General features: G+C 49.8%; 1 protein-coding gene across 1 annotated transcript in view; it reads left to right on the plus strand.

The window, feature by feature from the left end:
- The window catches only part of LOC144763995 (low density lipoprotein receptor adapter protein 1-B-like), a 140,514-nt gene that overhangs the window by 88,805 nt on the left and 32,172 nt on the right, over window positions 1-19,537 (plus strand). Inside the window, exon 7 of the mRNA XM_078650116.1 lies at window positions 2,574-2,620. Within this exon, the coding sequence (XP_078506242.1) occupies window positions 2,574-2,620 (47 nt within the window). The remainder of the gene's footprint in view (window positions 1-2,573; window positions 2,621-19,537) is intronic.

Here is a 19,537-nt window from a genome sequence, read left to right on the forward strand (position 1 = left end):
CTCCCATACTCTGCCCGTCTCCACGCAGCAGCCGAGTCTTAACACTGAAGCTGAAGGAATCTCCCATACTCTGCCCGTCTCCACGCAGCAGCCGAGTCTTAACACTGAAGCTGAAGGAATCTCCCATACTCTGCCCGTCTCCACGCAGCAGCCGAGTCTTAACACTGAAGCTGAAGGAATCTCCCATACTCTGCCCGTCTCCACGCAGCAGCACCGAGTCTTAACACTGACCGTGTAGGAGTTGTCTCCGTGCTATCGATCTCCACATCGCAGCACTGCGCGCCTGTAAGAATCGCCTCTCTCGGCTTCCCATCCTCACAGCAGAACAGAGCATCTGAACACAGCCTGTAGGAGTCGCCTGTATAGTATTATGAAAAAAGAAGTACTCAGTGTCTGCATAATCAACCTCTTGGAGTCCCCCATATTCCAACCGTCTCCACATACTCCACATAGGAACAACTAGCACTGGTAGCCTGTGATGTGCTCTTCTAGCCTGCATCTTCCCCACAGCTGCGCCACGCCTGTAGTGAGCCTGTAGGAACCGCCCGTTTAGTGTCCTCCACACTTAAGATGGTCAGCGAAGCCCAGAGTGGCTCCTGGCTAGAGGTGGGTGGCTTCTAAAAGCTCAAGCCAGATGGCTCGCTGAGGCTGAGCTTGACCCTTGATCTCAAATCCAACCGTTCTTTAATGCGGCCTCTGCCTGCACATGCGCACTGGCCTCCTGCACTTAGAATGAAATACGGTAAAAATAGAGAAATGTATGCCCATCCTGTAGCTGAATTGCACAAGGTGAAACCAGATGGCCTGGGAGCCGCAGCTTTCCGGTTGACCAAATTGTGTGATCCTAGACAAATATTTATTTTCACCAAGCCTTCTTTTTTTCAGTATTACATATGAGCCCCTTGAAATATGCAACTTGAGGATGTGTGCTGTTCAAAAATCTCTGGTTTGTTTTTTCTAGACTATAATTTTGCTGCATGTATTACAAGAATGTAGGCCGCATATAGGGTACATGTGATAATGGACTTATCTCTTAGTTTTGTTTCGTTTCACAGAGCTTTATTCAATCATTGTGAACAGATCATAAAAGCAAAGGAATACATGTAAAAAATATCCAGATCAATAAATATTCATATATACATTAGTTAAAACATTATTAAATACATTTTGCTGTGGCCCAATTAAAACCTTTAAAATCAATTATAATAGAAAAAACTGTCCATAATATGGTTACAGGGTGCTCTATCTTAGTTCATTAATGGCATTGTCATCCTGATGGGGGTAGACCTAAGTGAATGTTTCTAAGTTAATGTAAAGAGCTATTACTTGTAATAAATGCTTCTCAGTGCAGTGATATAATCTTCTGTATAAGGGTGAAATGCTTCTGTGAGTTAAAGAAATACACTGTTTTTAATTTTGCAGGCACTACCATGTTTGTACATTGTATTTGTTGTGTTATTTACATGCCAAATATTGTAATGGCTTTACTTGTACACGGGCTCTTAGAGCTTTGCCAGACCCTTGGTGCAATTCTGGTTCAGCTCTTCTGCTAATTTGTTGGTCCGCCCACCTCAGCTACTGACATTTCATTCATGGTTTGGTTGTAGCTCGGTTTCCTCCTCGGGGTGGAGGTTGTTTGTTCTGTGGTTGTAATCCTGGGGTGTGGATACCGATGGGCTCTGAGGTTGTTATTCTTGTGCTAATCTTTCTTCATTCCTCCCTGTTTTGGTTGTAGCTCAGTTTCCTCCTCGGAGTGGAGGTTGTTGATCTGTAGTCCTTAGGTGTGGATACTGATGGGCTCTGAGGATGCTGTTCTTGTGCTAATCTTTCTTCATTCCTGGTTTGGTCGTAGCTCAGTTTCTTCCTTGGAGTGGAGGTTGTTGGTCTGTAATCCTTAGGTGTGGATACTGTTGGGCTCTGAGGTTGTTGTTCTTGTGCTAATCTTCCTTCATTCCTCCCTGTTTTGGTTGTAGCTCAGTTTCCTCCTCGGAGTGGAGGTTGTTGGTCTGTAATCCTGGGGTGTGGATACTGTTGGGCTCTGAGGATGCTGTTCTTGTGCTAATCTTTCTTCCTTCCTCCCTCTTTTGGTTGTAGCTCAGTTTCCTCCTAGGAGTTAGTTGTTGGTCTGTAATCCTGAGGTGTGTATGCTGATGGGCTCTGAGGTTGCTGTTCTCTGATGATCTTTCTTCATTCCTCCCTGTTTTGGTTGTAGCTCAGTTTCCTCCTCGGAGTGGAGGTTGTTGATCTGTAGTCCTTAGATGTGGATACTGATGGGCTCTGAGGATGCTGTTCTTGTGCTAATCTTTCTTCATTCCTGGTTTGGTCGTAGCTCAGTTTCTTCCTTGGAGTGGAGGTTATTGACCTGTAAATCTGAGGTGTGGATACTGATGGGCTCTGAGGTTGCTGTTCTCTGCTAATCTTTCTTCATTCCTCCCTGTTTTGGTTGTAGCTCAGTTTACTCCTCGGAGTGGAGGTTGTTGGTCTGTAACCCTGAGGTGTGGATATTGATGGGCTCAGAGGATGCCGTTCTCTGCTAATCGTTCTTCATTCATTTCTCACTGTTTCTGCTGCAGGAGGAGGACGATGAGGAAGAGGAGGACCTTGACGAAGCGTTTTCCAGGTAGGTCATTTGTCCTTCACGCCCGTCCCTTTTCAAGGTCTGTAGCTTGATGCAGAGCAGTAAACTTGGCACACTTGGCCCTTGCCAGATCCCAAAGTCCCTCAGAGATGGATGGAGTCCTTAAGACACTAGCGTGGAGCCGTACGATTGAGGGTCACATCCTGGCACGATGATTCATCACCATCAGAACTGGCTTTTGAATTCCGTGAGTTCACTGGTCCCGAGGTACATGTAGTGCCAGTGTCTGGCCACTAACAAAAAGAAGGGGCCAGTCTAACCCCCCCTCTGGCCGCCTCCAACAAGCACTCCAGCGTCCATACTGCCTTGTTTATTCAAAGCAGTCCAAGCGAGCGCATTTGCGCCATTGTTCATGATCAATCAATCAGAGCATTTGTAAAGCGCACTACTCACCCGCGAGGGTCTCAGGCACTGAGGGGGGAGGGGGGGGGGTGCTGCTACTGCTCGAATAGCCAGGTCTTGAGTAGCCTCCTGAAGGTTATTAGGTCCTGGGTCTGCTGTAGGAGGATGGGTAGGGTGTTCCATGTCTTGGCGGCGAGGTAGGAGAACGATCTACCTCTGGTGGTCACTCTTCGGATGCGGGGGACGGTGGCGAAGTCGGCGGAAGGTAGCTGTCGGTTCGGGGTGTAGAGTGCTTTGTGTGCATGGGCGAGGAGCTTGAAGGTGATCCTCTTGAGGATCAGGCGTGCAGAGGTGTTTTGTATGCGTTGTAGTCGTTTCCTGCGTAGAGGGCGTTTCCATAGTCCAGCCTGCTGCTGACGAGGGCCTGGGTGACTGTTCTTCTGGTTTCGGTGGGCATCCACCTGTAGATCTTGCGGAGCATGCGGAGGGTGTTGAAGCAGGAGGACGAGACGGCGTGGACTTGATTAGTCATGGAGAGTGTTGAGTCGAGGATGAACCCCAGATTGTGTGCGTGGTCGGTGGGCGTCGGTGCTGCTCCCAGTGCGGTCGGCCACCAGGAGTCGTCCCAGGCCGACGGGCTGGGGCTGAGGATGAGGACTTCCGTCTTGTCCGAGTTCTGCTTCAGACGGCTGTTCTTCATTCAATCGGCGACGGCTTTTATTCCTTTGTGGAGGTTGGATTTGGCGGGGAGGGGGTTCTCGGTGAGGGAGGGGATCAGCTGGGTGTCGTCGGCATAGGAGATGATGTTGAGGTCGTGCAGTCGGGCGACGTGAGCGAGCGGTGCCATGTGACGTGGAACAATGTCGGGCTGAGGGATGATCCTTTGGGTACGCCGCAGATCATCTCGGTGGCTTCAGATTGGAAAGGGGGAGGCAGACGCTCTGGGTTCTGCCAGTAAGGAAGGAGGTGGTCCATTCCAGAGCCTTGTCTCGGATCCCTGCGTCATGAAGGCGTGTGCACATGGTGCAGTGGCAGACAGTGTCGAAGGCGTCTGATAGGTCCAGGAGGATGAGGGCCGCGGTTTCGCCGTGTCCAGCAGGGCCCTGATGTCGTCGGTGGCGGCAATAAGGGCAGTTTCGGTGCTGTGGTTGCTGCGAAACCCGGACTGGGACGGGTCCAGGATGCTGTTCTCTTCGAGGTAGCGGGTCAGTTGTCTGTTGACAGTCTTCTCGATGACCTTCGCTGGGAACGGGAGCAGAGAGATGGGTCGGAAGTTCTTGAGGTCTTTTGGGTCAGCCTTGGGTTTTTTGAGTAAGGCATTGATCTCGGCGTGCTTCCTGCTCTTTAGGAAGGTCGTGGTCTCGAAGGAGATGTTGATGGCCTTGTGGAGATGGGGGTGCGATTTTGGCGCTAGCTTTGTTGAAGATGTGGTGTGGGCATGGGTCTGACGGAGAGCCGGAGTGTATGGTGTTCATGATTTTGATGGTGTCGTCATTGTTTATGTTGGTCCAGGTGAGCAGGGGATCGAAGTGGGTGGTGGCCGTGAGGTCGGAGGACTCTGTGGCTGTCTGGGCGGTCAGGTTGTTGAAGCTGTCGTGGATGTCTGCGATCTTGCGATGGAAGAAGGTGGCCAGGGCGTCGCACAGGTCTTACGATGGTGGGATGTCGTTGGTGTTGGAGCTGGGGTTGGAGCGTTCCTTCATGATGTTGAAGAGCTCTTTGCTGTTGTGCGCGTTGTTGTCTAGGCGGTCTTTGAAGGAGGCCCTTTTGGCGGATCTGATGAGGTGATGGCGTCTGCGGACGGCGTTCTGGTGGGCTGCGTAGCTGTCCGGTGTCTGTTCGCGGTGCCTTTTCTTCTCTAGTTTCCGGCAGGTTTGCTTGGAGGCCTTGAGGTCCGTGGTAAACCAGCTGGCTTTCTTGTTCGTGTGTCAGTTGGAGGGTTTTTCGATCGGGCGCGGGTGTTGGCGCAGTCGTCGGTCCATTGTCTGAGGTTGCGGGCGGCGGTGTCGGTGGGGTCAGCGGGTGGGCTTTGGGTGAGAGTGGTGTTTAGCTGGTCTTCGGTGACTTTGCTCCAGCAGCGGCGGGGATCTGGTGAGTGCGGTGGTGCATGGTGGGTTTCCGGAAGGTGAAGTGGATGCACCGGTGGTCGGTCCAGTGGAGTTCGGTGGTGTGGCTGAAGGAGCTGTGGGAGCTTGCGGAGAAGATGGGGTCAAGTGTGTGGCCGGCAGAAGGGGTGGGTGTTGTGACGAGCTGTCTGAGTCCGAGGTTGGTGAGGTGGTGGAGTTGGTGTTGTTGTTGTTGTTCTCGAGGTGGAAGTTCAGGTCCCCGAGGAGGATGTAGTCTGTGGAGGAATGGGCGTGCGGGGGCAAGCAAGGAGAAAAGGGCACCAGCGGGGGCAAGGTGGGGGGCGCAGAAGGCAAGGGGACACAGAGACCAAGGGGGGCAATAGAAACAGCAATCGGCAAGTAACAGGTACAAAATAGCACAACTCAATCAACGAATGACAAGTACAAATAACACAGTTCAGACAGAGGGCCTTACGGCGGTGGCAGAGAGCAGGGGGACACGTGCACACAGGTGGTGCTGTGCGGCCTGGAGGAGCGACCTACGTGCAACAGGGTCAAGGGTCGCTAGCAAACATGTACAAAGAGCGACATCCGGAATCTAGTGTTGAGATGAAGTGAAGAGGGTATTGTAACTCACACAGCTGCCTGATGGCAAGTGGAGGGGAGAGACGCTTGATGTGTAGTGCGAGTTCAGAAAAACGGTGTCAGCTTGGGCATATAATAAATATCAGGGGCATTTCAGTGGGGGCCTACGGGGCTGTTTCTACTTGGCCCCTGCGCTCTTTGGAGCAGCGCAGTGCTTCTGAAAAGGTGTTCAATAATGAAAAATGCAGGCTGTGCGCCTTTGAGTGCAAACCAGAGTGGTGTCTGCAAAGAAGCTTCAACCCTGGGCCCCTAAAGCTTCTGACAGGCCTGGGAGATATCATTATTATGTCACAGCGCTCTACTACAACTGTTAGTGCAGGGGGCAATCAGAACCCTGATCGACAACGGGGAAACAGCGGCCCTCATGCTCTTGGACCTCTCTGCGGCGTTCGACACCGTCTGCCACCGCACCCTAGTGAAGCGCCTCAGCAACATCGGGATCCGAGAGAAAGCACTGGAGTGGATCATCTTGTTCCTCGCCGGAAGAACCCAGAGAGTCCGCCTCCCCCCGTTCAGATCCGAGGCCACCGAAGTCATCTGCGGCGTACCACAAGGATCTTCCCTCAGTCCTACCCTCTTCAACGTCTACATGAGCCCCCTCGCATCCATCGCACGCCAACACAACCTCAACATCATCTCCTACGCCGACGATACCCAGCTGATCCTCTCCCTCACCAACGACCCCACCACCGCCAGAACCAACCTACACGAAGGAATGAAAGACGTCGCCGACTGGATGAGGAACAGCCGCCTCAAACTGAACTCAGACAAGACGGAAGTCCTCATCCTGGGATCATCACCCTCCGCCTGGGCCGACTCCTGGTGGCCCCCGGCCCTGGGCACCGCTCCCAAGCCGACAGACCACGCACGCAACCTGGGCTTCATCCTGGACTCCTCCTTGTCGATGACCAGACAAGTCAACACCGTCTCATCTTCATGCTTCAACACCCTGCGCATGCTCCGCAAGATCTTCAGATGGATCCCCACTGAAACCAGGAAGACCGCCACCCAGGCACTCGTCACCAGCCGCCTGGACTACGGGAACACCCTCTATGCCGGAACCACAGCCAAACTTCAAAAAAGACTCCAGCGCATCCAGAACGCCTCCGCACGACTCATCCTGGACATCCCACGACACAGCCACATCACCGGACACCTGAGAGACCTGCACTGGCTCCCCGTCAGCAAGAGGATCACGTTCAGACTCCTCACCCACACACACAAGGCCCTCCACGACCTGGGCCCCAAGTACCTCAACGACTGCATGACCTTCTACACGCCCACCCGCCAGCTACGATCGACCAGCCTCGCCACCGTCCCACGCATCCGCAAAGCCACCGCCGGAGGAAGATCCTTCTCCTACCTGGCAGCCAAGACCTGGAACACCCTCCCCACCCACCTTTGGCGAACCCAGGACCATCTCTCCTTCAGAAGGCAGCTCAAGACTTGGCTGTTCGAGCAGTAGCGTTCCCACTCCCCCAGCGCCTTGAGACCCTCCCAGGTTTGTAGCGCGCTCTATAAATGCCGTGATTGATTGATTGATTGGTTATTGTTCAAGGCCTCTTTTTCTCCACATATAACTACAAATAAATATGATTCCAATCTTTCCAGTCTTCACACAAGATGTTACTTTTGACACCCGGGTGAATGTGTTGCACTTCCGGGTTTGCTGGAAGTTTAGGGCCCTGATGAAGTCCTGTTGTAGTTGGGTTGAAACGCATGGACTCTACATCGAGGCTGGACATCGCACGGATGTTCTGAGGACGCAGGAAATGTTTCCTTTTACCAACTAAATTGTCTCCATAAAGAGGGTGATCACACGCTCGGCTGAGCCGCTCCTGCTCTGTGTATTAATGCCATTATATCAGAATGTTGAAACTGTTAACCCTGGGCGGTGGGTGGGGCCCCAGGATGAGAGCGGTGATACCTGCCCCAGCCCTTCAATCTCGAGCTACCTGGCGCTCTGCGCAGTCATTGACTGTGAAAATGGGGGGTGTGCCAGGCACGCTGGTGGCAGCCGTGTTTGTGGCATGAAGCCACTGGAGTGAGACGCACCTCTGGCGTCCCAAGTCCCAGCGCGTGCGCCCCTGAGCCAGGGTGAAGACAGCGCAAGACAAGCCAAGGCGCCCCCGCTCTGCCCGCGGCGCCAGTGCAGACCCACAGGAACCCGCGTGCGCAGTAGCATGCCCACAGGGTGGCGCTATCATCCTTTGGACAGCCGCCCTGCATTTCCGTTGGGTCATTTGCATACTAAAATGCCGTGTTTTCTTTTTCTTTTCCTTTATTTCCTGTTGCCTTGGTTGTTTTAAACGCTGGTAGGAGGGGTCTGTGCGGGGTCTGTTTCCTGTGCCTCTTTCCCCTCCTTGGACGCTCTGCAGCATCGAGCGGCGCCTCCTCCTCCCTCCGATGTTACCCACTTGCAGTCGTGCATGTCTTGCGTTACCTCTTTGTGATGTACACACATACAGTCATTGATTCGTACAAGAAACAGCAACAACACCACCTCGTTTTAAAGCCCGCACTAGCCTCGGCGCGGACGCGGCTCTCGTGCCAGCAGTCTGCCCATGCAGTGCCCTGTGATGCCCGCGCCAGCCACAAGGTGGCGGGATAACGCCATGAACAGGCGCGTCCTCTGCAGGTTAGGATGATGCCGTTTATTGTCAGCCTGGCCTGCCCCATGGTGGCCCCAAAATAGACTTGTATTTTCTCAGTTCTTGATCAGCAAACTGTAGAATTGTAAGAATGAGGGGAGGCAGCGTAGATGATGAAACAAGAGGAACGTTTATTGTAGTCACAGGTTACAGGTATTGTAAGAAGGAAGGATGCAGCCCCATTGGGAGCAGCATCCCAGCTGCTCAGCCCCCACACTCCAGCTGACATGCACTCCACCAGACACACATGAACACACTGACAGCACACTCACTCTGGCTGCGCAGCAGGCACAGAACACACAGGAAGGGGCACACGGCAATAGGGGCAGGATACCACAGAAACTTTATTGTGTACGCCAGGTTGATAGGAATAATTATTTTTATCACATTAAACACACTTCTTTCCCTCTTGCAGGATCCACCCTATTATTTAATGAAAGGGTGATGTGGTTTAAAAGAATGCAAAAACAACAGGTGATGGACAGAATGCAGAACAATGTCATACTTTCACCCCAGTACAGAGATCACAACCTAAATCCATCGTTTTTTTGCTCACCATGCCATTCCAGTTTGAACCCAGCCATATGCAGATCAGTCTTGACCCTGTGCCTCATGGGAACAGTCCAGCCCGAACTGCCAGGCCAGGTCCTCCCGGGACTGGAAACAAGCATCCTAGGACCGGTTTCCAGGTTTCACCCCTCTTCAGCCAGGATAGCTTGACTCCAGTGGCATGGAGAGCACGGGACTCACGTCTGAGCATACCCGTCCCGCTCGGGGTGGAAAATGCAAAAACAACAGTTGATTGACAGAATGCAGAACAATGTCACACATTCACCCCAGTTCAGAGATATGGGCCTAAATCCAGGTAAGTCCAGGGAAGACATGGCTTGGCAGTTCGGGCTGGACTGTTCCTATGAGGCACAGGGTCAAGACTGATTTGCATATAGCCATGTCTGAACTGAGGAGGCTGAGTGAGAAAAATAACGATGGATTAAACCCAGATCTGTGACTGGGGGTGAATGTTTTGCCAATGTGCAACATTCTGTCCATCACCGTGTGTTTTTTGTGGTTTAAAAGAAGTCATTAAAGCAAGGTTATTTCGTGTCGATCTTTGTGGGATCTCCCTACCCACCCACTCACTGTCCTCTAATAAGGGATCTCTTTGTAGTCGCCCTGCTGCTGTGGGATCTCTCCAGCCACTGTCCTCTAGGCTCACAATTAGTAGAGAACAGCATCCTCAGAGCCCATCAATATCCACACCTCTAGGCTCTGGTGTATATGTGCTCCCTGGCCCTCCCACTATATGGCCTCTCTACCCTCAAGCACTCCTGCTATGGGATCACCCTGCCCACTAGCACCCTTCCTATGCTATATGTCCAACCCGCTAACTTTCCTGGTGTGTGATCTCTTCGCCCTCAAGTCTTCCACTTTCCGATACATCTTCCCACTAGCATGTCCACGTTGGGATACATCTCTCCATTAGTCCTTCCACTATGGAACTCTACACCCTCTAGCCATAGCACTTGGGATTTTTCTGTTCACTAGGCCACCTGCTGTGCCGCTACCTCTCCTGCTGTGGCATCTTTCTGACCACTAGCCTTGCTATGAAATCCCTCTACCCGCTAGCCCTTCCTCTACAGGATAGCCCTCCTACTAACCTCCCAGCTTTTGGATCCGGCTACCACCAGCTCTCCCAATATGGAATCTCTCGACCCACTCACTCTCCTGTTATGGGATCACGCTTCATGAGAGCCCTGCCCCTGTGCTCTCCACCCACTCTCCTCTCTGGTATGTATCTGCTCTCTGGCCCTCCCACTGTGGGATCGCTGTACCCAGTAACATTCCCACTGTGGGATCGCTGTACCCAGTAACATTCCCACTGTGGGATCGCTGTACCCAGTAACATTCCCACTGTGGGATCGCTGTACCCAGTAGCCTTCCCATTGTGGAATCGCTGTACCCAGTAGCCTTCACATTGTGGAATCGCTGTACCCAGTAGCCCTCTCCGTGTGGGATAATAATAATAATAATAATGATAATAATAATAATTCCAGGGGTACTGCTAAAAAATGTGCCAGATCCAGTCTGTCGTTTGGGGATAATTCTATGGTAAGGAACCTGCGTCTGTATAGATCCTCTACCAGATAAGACGTTACCGAAGGTAAGTAACTTGTTCATCTAGTCCACTGTCTCAGTGTTATGATGAATGAGATCTGCAGATGCCGCTTGGAGAACCAGAATGGCATCTGCACCTGGAGGTGGTCCGAGGCGTGGGTTGTGCTTTGGGTGGTTCCGCTAAGAACACACAATGCTGCGTTTAGTGCATGCTGGAGTTTCTACTTCCAGGCTCCCTGGGGGATGCTTATGCCTGCACTGGGACTACAGTCTCTTTTATACCTTCCCATATGTGTCACTTAGGCTCACATGTCCAAGGATGGTCGCCAGGGACCGATCCTAATCATTCTGATTGGGCTAGGAAAGTGTGGTACTCCGACATCCTGAGCATTTGCCCTCTGTTTTGTTTACCTCTGGGGAGGATCTTCAGTACTAGCAACAGCAGAGTATTCTGCTCCCAATTCTCCAGTCCCTCATCTCTGTGTGTAGAAGTGAAGCTGAACCAGCTGAGTGGGTTTGATCTGCCTGCATACGCAGTGAATGTCATCCTTGTGGCTTTTTTGCCCATCTTCCAAATTAATGTATTCTTATTATTTGGCAATGTGCTGTTGCCGTCTGTTTGCTCCTCTTCAGGTCAAGATATCGGATCTTCTGATGTTTGTTTTTGTCAGTGAACCAAGTAAGGCATTGCTGTGGGCACCGCTAAAAGTAATTTCCTGGCTTTTTTGGCCTTTCTACATTTGCCTGACCATGCTTCATTAATGAAGTCACCTTTTGTGAGGCATTTCTTAAACGGGCTAACTTACGTTCCCTCCTGCTCACTTTATTATGCATCAGTGGGTGCTTGACTTGGTCTTTACATTCTTGTTGTGTTCGCCCGTCGAGTGTATGCACAGTATTCTTCATCGCAGTTGTTTCTGCTTGCCATGTCAGTGAGCATCAGACACTAATAGGGCAATGTCTCCATTATACTTTCTTTCTTTACAAGTTGGTGCTATAGACCGCTACTTCCTTTCTGGAGACAGTGGTGTCATTCTTCCTTGTGGTACAGTCCAGCACTCTCCCTGCCTTTTTCACTTTGCCACATCTCTCAAAAGGGGGAGAAAGGCTTCACTGTTTGCACCCAAAAAAAGTCCTTAATTTTTACGTTGAGTGTATTAAGGGTTCCCATGACCACATGGATAATCCTGCGCATGAATATATGCCATACTACAGTACTACAGTCAGGAATGAGCCTGCTGAGGGGCTTTGGGTCTATTCTTCCTAAGACAAGGCTGCCACTATGGTGCTGGTGAGAGGTGTTCTGGTGTTGCACTTCTGCAGGTCATCATATGGTGTCCGCCCATATCTTCACCAGGCTTTACTGTCTCAGTTGTGAGGTCTGCAGAGAGGGACCTTTCTCCAGCTCAGATCTGCAGGGCTTCCTGGTGTAAAGTCCACTCCTGACATCCTCCTCCTTTTAGGAGGTAGTGCTTTGGTATCCATTCAGATAAGGAGGAGTCTCCTTCAGAAGAAAAAGATACTTAACTTCTTAGCACCCTTTCTCCCCACTAGCCTTTACACTATAAAATCTTTCCACTCATTAGCCCTTCCACTTTGAAGCTAAACTCAACCCCTCCTCCCCCATATGAAAAAGTAACCTTATTGTCTCAGGGAAGTGGATCCAACTTCACAGCATAATCAAGATCCACATGGAAATCCAAAGGTATAGCAAGACTTCCATACTATCCCTGTCCTTCTCAAGATTCACTCTCTTAACGTACACTAATATACCCCTGAAGGTAAGGCTGGAGTCCTCTTCCTAATCTTTTCAAACCAGTTTCAAAAGCCTCCTGCGTTGAAAGTAGTAGTTCAACTCATGGTGAATCTTAACTGTCTACCCCTTCGCCAGTAATATCCGAGATCAGGATTACTGCTGACCAAGTATGTGAGCTGAACTGTGCTCTTCCTTGGTGACTGCCTCGTTTCTGCTGCTATAACCTCACTGCGGATCACCCTTTTGTACTCTGTCTATGAATTATGATTTGTAAGACCTATCTGTCGAACAAGATGGAACGCCAACCCTGGTGGAAATATTGGATCCTGCCTTAATGTGTGGGCATGAGCCGACGAGGGCAAATTATAGTGGTTTGTTGGCCGGTGTAGCAAGGGAGGAGGAGTTGGATGACTGGTGCCCCTGCTGGCCTGCACGTTGTCTGCCGAATCTGTGTCTGCGGCCTCGAAAGGACTGGATTGACTGCTGCATTGTTGGTTGTAAAGGCTTTCTTTGTCCATAGAACAGCCCCCTGGAGTAGCCTCTAAATACCCGAAAGTGGTGTGGAAATTGTTGTGTTGGAGCCAACGCTCCCAAGGAACGAGCTGTTGCCGTGCTAGCTCTAATGCGTTCCAAAGCGTAGTCTGCCTCCCACCAAAAGGGCAGGACCTATCAAAGGGCATGACCATCAGCGAAGTCTGACATGGCTGGAGAACCCGGTAGACCTGATCCAGGCATATTGCTGAAGGGCCACACTGGAACCTACTGCCCAGCCAAGGCAATCAGCGGTATCCAAACCTGCCTGCATCACTCATTTGTTTGCATATTGACCATCCTGTTTCGCCTGGTACAAAGCGTCCCTCAGATCTTCTTGAATGTCAGCAAGATCTTGCTGGCCATATCCCAAAGGGCATGGGTGTAATTACCTAACAGGCAGGCTGAATTGTCAGACCACAATGTGCCTAACTGGCGTTAATCCTTGGATTACCAATCCGGAGGAGTAGGGGGGAATGAATTGGAATTCACTTTACTTGTTGGGCCTGCACAATAAAGCTCTCTGGAGTGGGAGGCTTGGTGAGAAAATCTGAGTTACCAGGTACTCTGCTGGGATCAGCTGAGGAATCTGCTCAGTGACCGGCAACCTCCACGGAGTGTGACTTGCATCTTGATACCCTATCGCCTTCTCTCCTTGGAGATAAAGTGGCGAGATGAGGAGGAGTCCTCTTCGCTTTTTATGCTTGGACTTTGGCCATTTACTTGGACGGAACCTATGTGAACGACGTGATGACTACTTGTGCTTGGCAATGTACAACTGCGTGCCAAGTCCTTTTTGGATGCATGAGGGTGTAGTTATTATATGTCTTATGAGTCATATCTCCAGTCCAAGCACCAAAGACATACCTTGTGCGGCTCTGTGGCTGACATCTGCTTCCTGAAGCTTGAATCCTGTTTTCAGTGGCGATATCGTTCCTTAGCATACTGTACAAAGTTTGTAAGTTTCGGGTCGGCATCGAAAGGTGTGGAAAGAAAGGAATTGACGTCCACACACAGGGATGGTGCTTACACGCAGCCACGTTGTTACTTTGGCGGCATGGGGTTGTGCGAAGCCACACTACGCCAACTAGCTGCGCACTGGAGTACTATATGAACATTTTCATATTAAATAAGGCACATGGGGAATATGCTAAAGTGAGGAATATGCAGTTAGAAGTATCTGTCAAAAAAGAACTTACACCGCAGATTACTCCTATCTGTTGTGTGGGCATGTGGTTGTAATACTGCTGTTTGTACTCTCTGCTTTCAGTGCGAGCACAACTTGCTTCTACTATCTATGTTGCTCCTGATATGCTTCAGTATCAAGTTTATACTGCTTATGCTCCGGTCCTGTTTGAATTTAGAAGCTGGCACTGCTGTTGTCTCTTCTGTAACTGTTCCATCTGAGTGCCCCTCCACTCCCATCCTGTTTCCACAGAGACACATATTGCGTTCTGGCTCCTGTGCCACCTGTAGATCTCCTCTCTTTCCATGGACCTTCCACCTTCCCTTTACAAGTTTGTTTTGCCAGGTCCTCATACCTTTTCTCCAGTTCTTCTACCAATCCTCCATCCACAGTCCCCCCACTTCCTCACTGCTCTTCCTGTTATGCGTCAATCTTCAGACGTTTGGTCAGCTGTAGCTGCTGTGGTAAGACCTGATTTCTGGTTTACACAATGGATTAGCAGCTTGCACAATTGTTACCTGTGGGTGGGTTTATGTCTTTCTTTCAGTGTGTTTGTGTCTACGTCTGTGCACTAACACGCTTGTGTGTGGTTGTGAAGCACAGTGTGCAACTAGAATGAATGCATGCCTTTTCTCACCTGCCCAGTTAACGCTGAACCCAGTTCTCATATCACAGTGCGCGCTGAAGGCTCTTTGCTGCTGCTTCTTTGTGTTGTCAGCCTTAACATTGTAACACTGGCTTTTCTCTTTCCTTGTTGCAAGCAGCATCATGGATGGCACTGGACACCTGGCAGGTAATGCGCCTCCTGTTGAAGCAAAAGGTCTTGATGCTTTTTGTGGAGTACAGAGTGTGGCTTGCAGTGGTTGGGATGGAGAGTGTGGTGACCAGGCATTGATATAAGAAATGAGAAATAAAAGGTGTCTGCTTTGTTCGCCTTTACAGAGTCTCAAAAACTTTAAAAACATACACTAATGGGCAACATTTCCTTGTTTTGGGATGTGGCCCGCTAAGGTAGATCTCATCACTCTCTTTAACACATACAGCAGGGACCAGCAAGGTTGGGTGTTCATAAAGATTTAAGTGTCGCATTACTACTAAATGTCTCTCAGCTGCTGCATAAACCCGTCATCCCCGACGAGCTCTGAAGATGGTCAAAGAGTCTCATCTATATATACGAGTAAAGTGTCCGCTCAAACTGAGACATTTGTGCATTAGAATAAGTCAGTAAAGCTTGAGGTACTTCAGTTTGAGTAAGTCCCAATGGAGGGGGCATCCTCAATGGGCGTTTCACTGCTAAGAGCTTTTTGCCATGTCGAAAAGTGGTTCACTTCGCAGTAAAGGTATGTGCCCTTTTGGTGCCCTATTTGGCCACAGCGTTCAGCTTTGTCCCGCTGGTGGATCTTCAGAATCAACAAAGTGACTAACTCAGAAGGTAAAACTTTGGACCAGGACGAGCAAGCAAAACTATGCCAGCGGCAAAGCGACCTTGGCAGCTACAGAATCCAGCTTTCTCCCACTGTGAGCTTTTGATGCCAAAAACAGTGGGTTTGAGGCATATGAGCTGCAGATTGTACATTTAGCAATAGATCGTCACCTGGTGTTGGGCTCGGATGATTGCAGGTTGTTGTTGTCTTTTTGGAAGAAGTCTTTGTAGTCACGAGATAGGTGACTCCTCCCTTGGACAATACTGCGCATGGTCATCGACTCCATCCTCAGATTGTTTTTTTCCGCCACTGGGTTCGGATGAAAGTTTTCGGCTCCGGCTAGAAAATACTCTTTTCGGCATTTTCGAAGCGTGAAACTTTAGACAAACAACTTTCGACATCCGAGACATTTTTCGACATCACCAGCTACATCCCGGTGCGTCGACGCGGGCCGTTGGGCCTATCGGCGCCGTACGGCCTACGCCTCATGGACAGAACTCCATTCAAGAGATGCCCGGTATGTCGAGCAAAATTCCCTCATAGCGACCATCACGAGGTTTGCAACCTCTGTCTCTCGCTAGAACACGACGAGTCGACCTGCACAGCCTGTGCCTCCTTCCGATCGAAAAAGACCATTCGGGATCGGAGGGCCAGTCGATACGAGATGAGGAGATCAGCACCAGCACCGGAGGCCATCTTTGAGGAGGAGATTGTCGAAGAAGACGTCTCCAAGGACGAGAACCCACTCGAAGATATCTCCGAGGACGAGGCTCCACTCGTCGCCGAGGAAGACTCGCCTGATCTCCAGATCATATCAGGAGCAGAGGACTCGGACGATTCGATTCCATCTCGACAACCCGTGAGTACCTCTGCCCCTGCACAACAGACACTGCCCAAACCAAAGGCAACGGTCAGCACTCCGCCCATGGGGCCCAGTCGAGACCGAAATTTACCCTCCAACGCCCCGCCTTCCGGCTCGGCTCCGAGGAAAAAGACCACGCCTTCCGGTGCCTCCGCACCGAAAAAACCACATGTGCCAATTCCACCTCCTCCACTGGCACCGAAACATCCTTCGACACCGAGGGATTCTTCGGCACCGAAGCTAACACACCCTTCGGCGCCCAAAGACTCTTCGGCACCCAAACCTAAAGAGGCATCGGTACCGAAACCAAAAACAGTAACGGACCCGAAAGCTTCGACTCCGAAACCATCCAGCTCCAAAAACAAAGACAGGAAGATAGACTCCGGCGCAACAGGCCCAGCAAAACCTGTCTCCACGCCGAAATCTTCGATAACGGTACCAAAGACCACAAGGCCTGATACACACAAGCCTAAACCACCTTCGGCACCGAAGAAATTGCCACAGGACTCAATAACTCCTCCTAAGGCAAAAAACACCAAAGAACAACTATCGACACTGAAGAAATCGGCGCCGGAGAAGATTATACAAGAGGAAGAACTATTTAGACCAGATCCAAAGCAGAAAAAGGTCTATATCAATCCAAAAACTGGACACGTGGAAGCAATTCCACACAAAAAGAGACCAGCAGACACACCACTTCCAACTGTGGTTCCTGCCAAAAAGGATTGTGCAACATCTCCAATGCACCCTTTATTTATTTATTTATTTATTTATTTATTATTGCGATTTATAAAGCGCAACGTTTGCCCTTGGGCGTCTTGGCGCTATAAATTCAGTTAGTGTCTCTGGAGAAAGAGATGAAAAAATTCTGTCAGTGGAGGCTAAGGAGCGGACGAGTTACTGGTCAAACAACCAAGTCTTCAGCAATTTCCTGAACTAGAGAAGAGAATGGGTTGATCTAATCGTTAGCGGAAGGGAGTTCCAGAGCCTGGCTGCTGTAACCGTGAAACGTCTATCTCCCCAAGTAACAGTCCTTGTACGCGGTACCACTAGTTGATGCTGTGTCGTAGATCTTAGTTGTCTAGTGGGACGGTAAGCAAGGAGCTGCTCTTTAAGAAACTCCGGCCCTTGCTTGTGAAGCGCTTTGAATGTTAGGCATAGAGTTTTAAATTTAATCCGATTTTTGATCGTTAACCAATAGTAATTCCTAATTGTTTGCCTAATCGGTTTAAATTTGGGGTCCTGGAAAGCAATCTTGCCGCCGCATTCTGAATAGTTTGTAATTTGGCGACCACCCGGGCTTGGGCATTGGCAAATAAGCCATTACAATAATCCAGTGAGGAGAGTACCAGTGAACTCACCACAGTTTTTCCAGCACTTTCTGGAAGGAACGGGATTATTTTTCTTATAAGCCTGAGCTTATGAAATGCAGTGGATGCTGTTTGGTTTGCATGGGTGACAAAATTCAGCTTTTCATCAAAGATGACTCCCAAGTTCCTGACCCTTGGGACGGGACTTGGTAGAGCTCCTAGTGATGGAGGCCACCAGACTGACGACCATATCGGGGAAATTTTCCCGAAAAATTACCACCTCCGTCTTCTCGTCTTAAGCCTAAGGCAATTACAGGCCATCCAATCTTTGATCGCTAACATGCCTTCTTGGAAGCGTGCACCCTTCCTCTCCTTCACCTTCTTCCTCTCCTATCACTCCATATATTGAGCCTATAACTTCTCCTGCTCAATCTCCTGCATCATCACACCACACTGACGAAGAGTATGATTTAGGTGGGGGGGGGATGATGTACCAGAGACACATACATACCCCTTAGATGAGGATGAAGATGTCAACCCAGAATATACCAAGGAAGATGATGCATATAATTTCCAACCAAATAATGCACCAGACATCCCTGATCCTCAGTACTACCCAACAAAACCTTCCCCTCCAGAGGATAGTATTGGGTTCAATCATCTACTAAACAGAGCTGCACTTTACCACGGAGTTCCAATGCACTCTGATGCCATTGAGGAGGATTTCTTATTAGACACTTTTGAGCAGTCACAAAGATCTACTCAAATACTACCTATGATTAAAGGGGTCATTAAACATGCTCCAGAGATTTTTAAAGATCCAGTAAGGTGTAGGGTACTAAATCCAAGAATAGAGAAAAAGTATAGACCAGCACCAGCAGATCCTATCTACATTAAGGGACATCTACCATTGGACTCTTTAGTAGTGTCAAATGCATGTAAAAGAGCCAATTCCCAGACTTCTGGTGACACCACCCCACCTGACAAAGAATCAAAAATCATTGATGCGTCAGGGAAACGGATTGCTGCACAAGCAACAAACATATGGCGCATAACAAACGCACAAGCCTTACTCTCACGCTACAATAGGGCTCACTACGACCAACTAGAAAAGTTAATGGAACATCTACCAGATCAATACAAAGATCAGGCAGCAGAGCTCTTACAGGAAGGCAAACTAATATCTAATGCCTCCATTAAATGCGCACTAGATGTAGCTGACACAGCATCTAGGGCAGTTAACACCAGTGTTCTCCTCAGACGTCATGCATGGTTACGCATTTCCGGTTTCAAACCAGAGGTACAAACTACCATCCTCAACCAGCCCTTCAATCAGAACCAGTTGTTCGGGCCAGAGGTAGATTGTACACTAGAAAAAATGAAAAAGGACACAGACACTGCTAAGTCTATGGGTGCATTACAATCTACCCAGACTAGAGGTTCTTTCGTCGCTCCTCTTATAGAGGAAGCTCCAAGCAGACCGGCGCAGATAACACGTCATCTTTTAAAACACATACACAAACCCCCTCTAATAAGGATTACTTTAGAGGAGAGTACAGAGGCAACAACAATAAGGGAAGAGGTAGAGGTAACAACAACAACCGCTCCTCTTCCACTCCCAAACAGTGACTTCCCTCTGCCTCCCCTACAACATTCCATCCCTGTAGGAGGCAGATTATCACAGTTCCTACCTGTCTGGGATTCCATCACAACAGACAGGTGGGTAAGACAAATTATCCAACATGGCTACTGCCTAGAACTCACAGCAACCCCCCCAAATATACCACCCAGGCAGCGTCCAATGTCCACAGAACACATAACACTGCTTCAACAGGAAGTTCTAGCACTTCTACAAAATGATGCTATTAAAGAGGTCCCCTTACAGGAACAAGGAACAGGAGTCTACTCCCTGTATTTCCTAATACCCAAAAAGGACGGGACATTAAGACCGATCCTCGACCTCAGGCCCCTAAACCACTACATTCAATCAGATCATTTTCACATGATCACT

The sequence above is a fragment of the Lissotriton helveticus genome, chromosome 6 (assembly GCF_964261635.1).
Source record: "Lissotriton helveticus chromosome 6, aLisHel1.1, whole genome shotgun sequence".
NCBI lineage: Eukaryota > Metazoa > Chordata > Amphibia > Caudata > Salamandridae > Lissotriton > Lissotriton helveticus.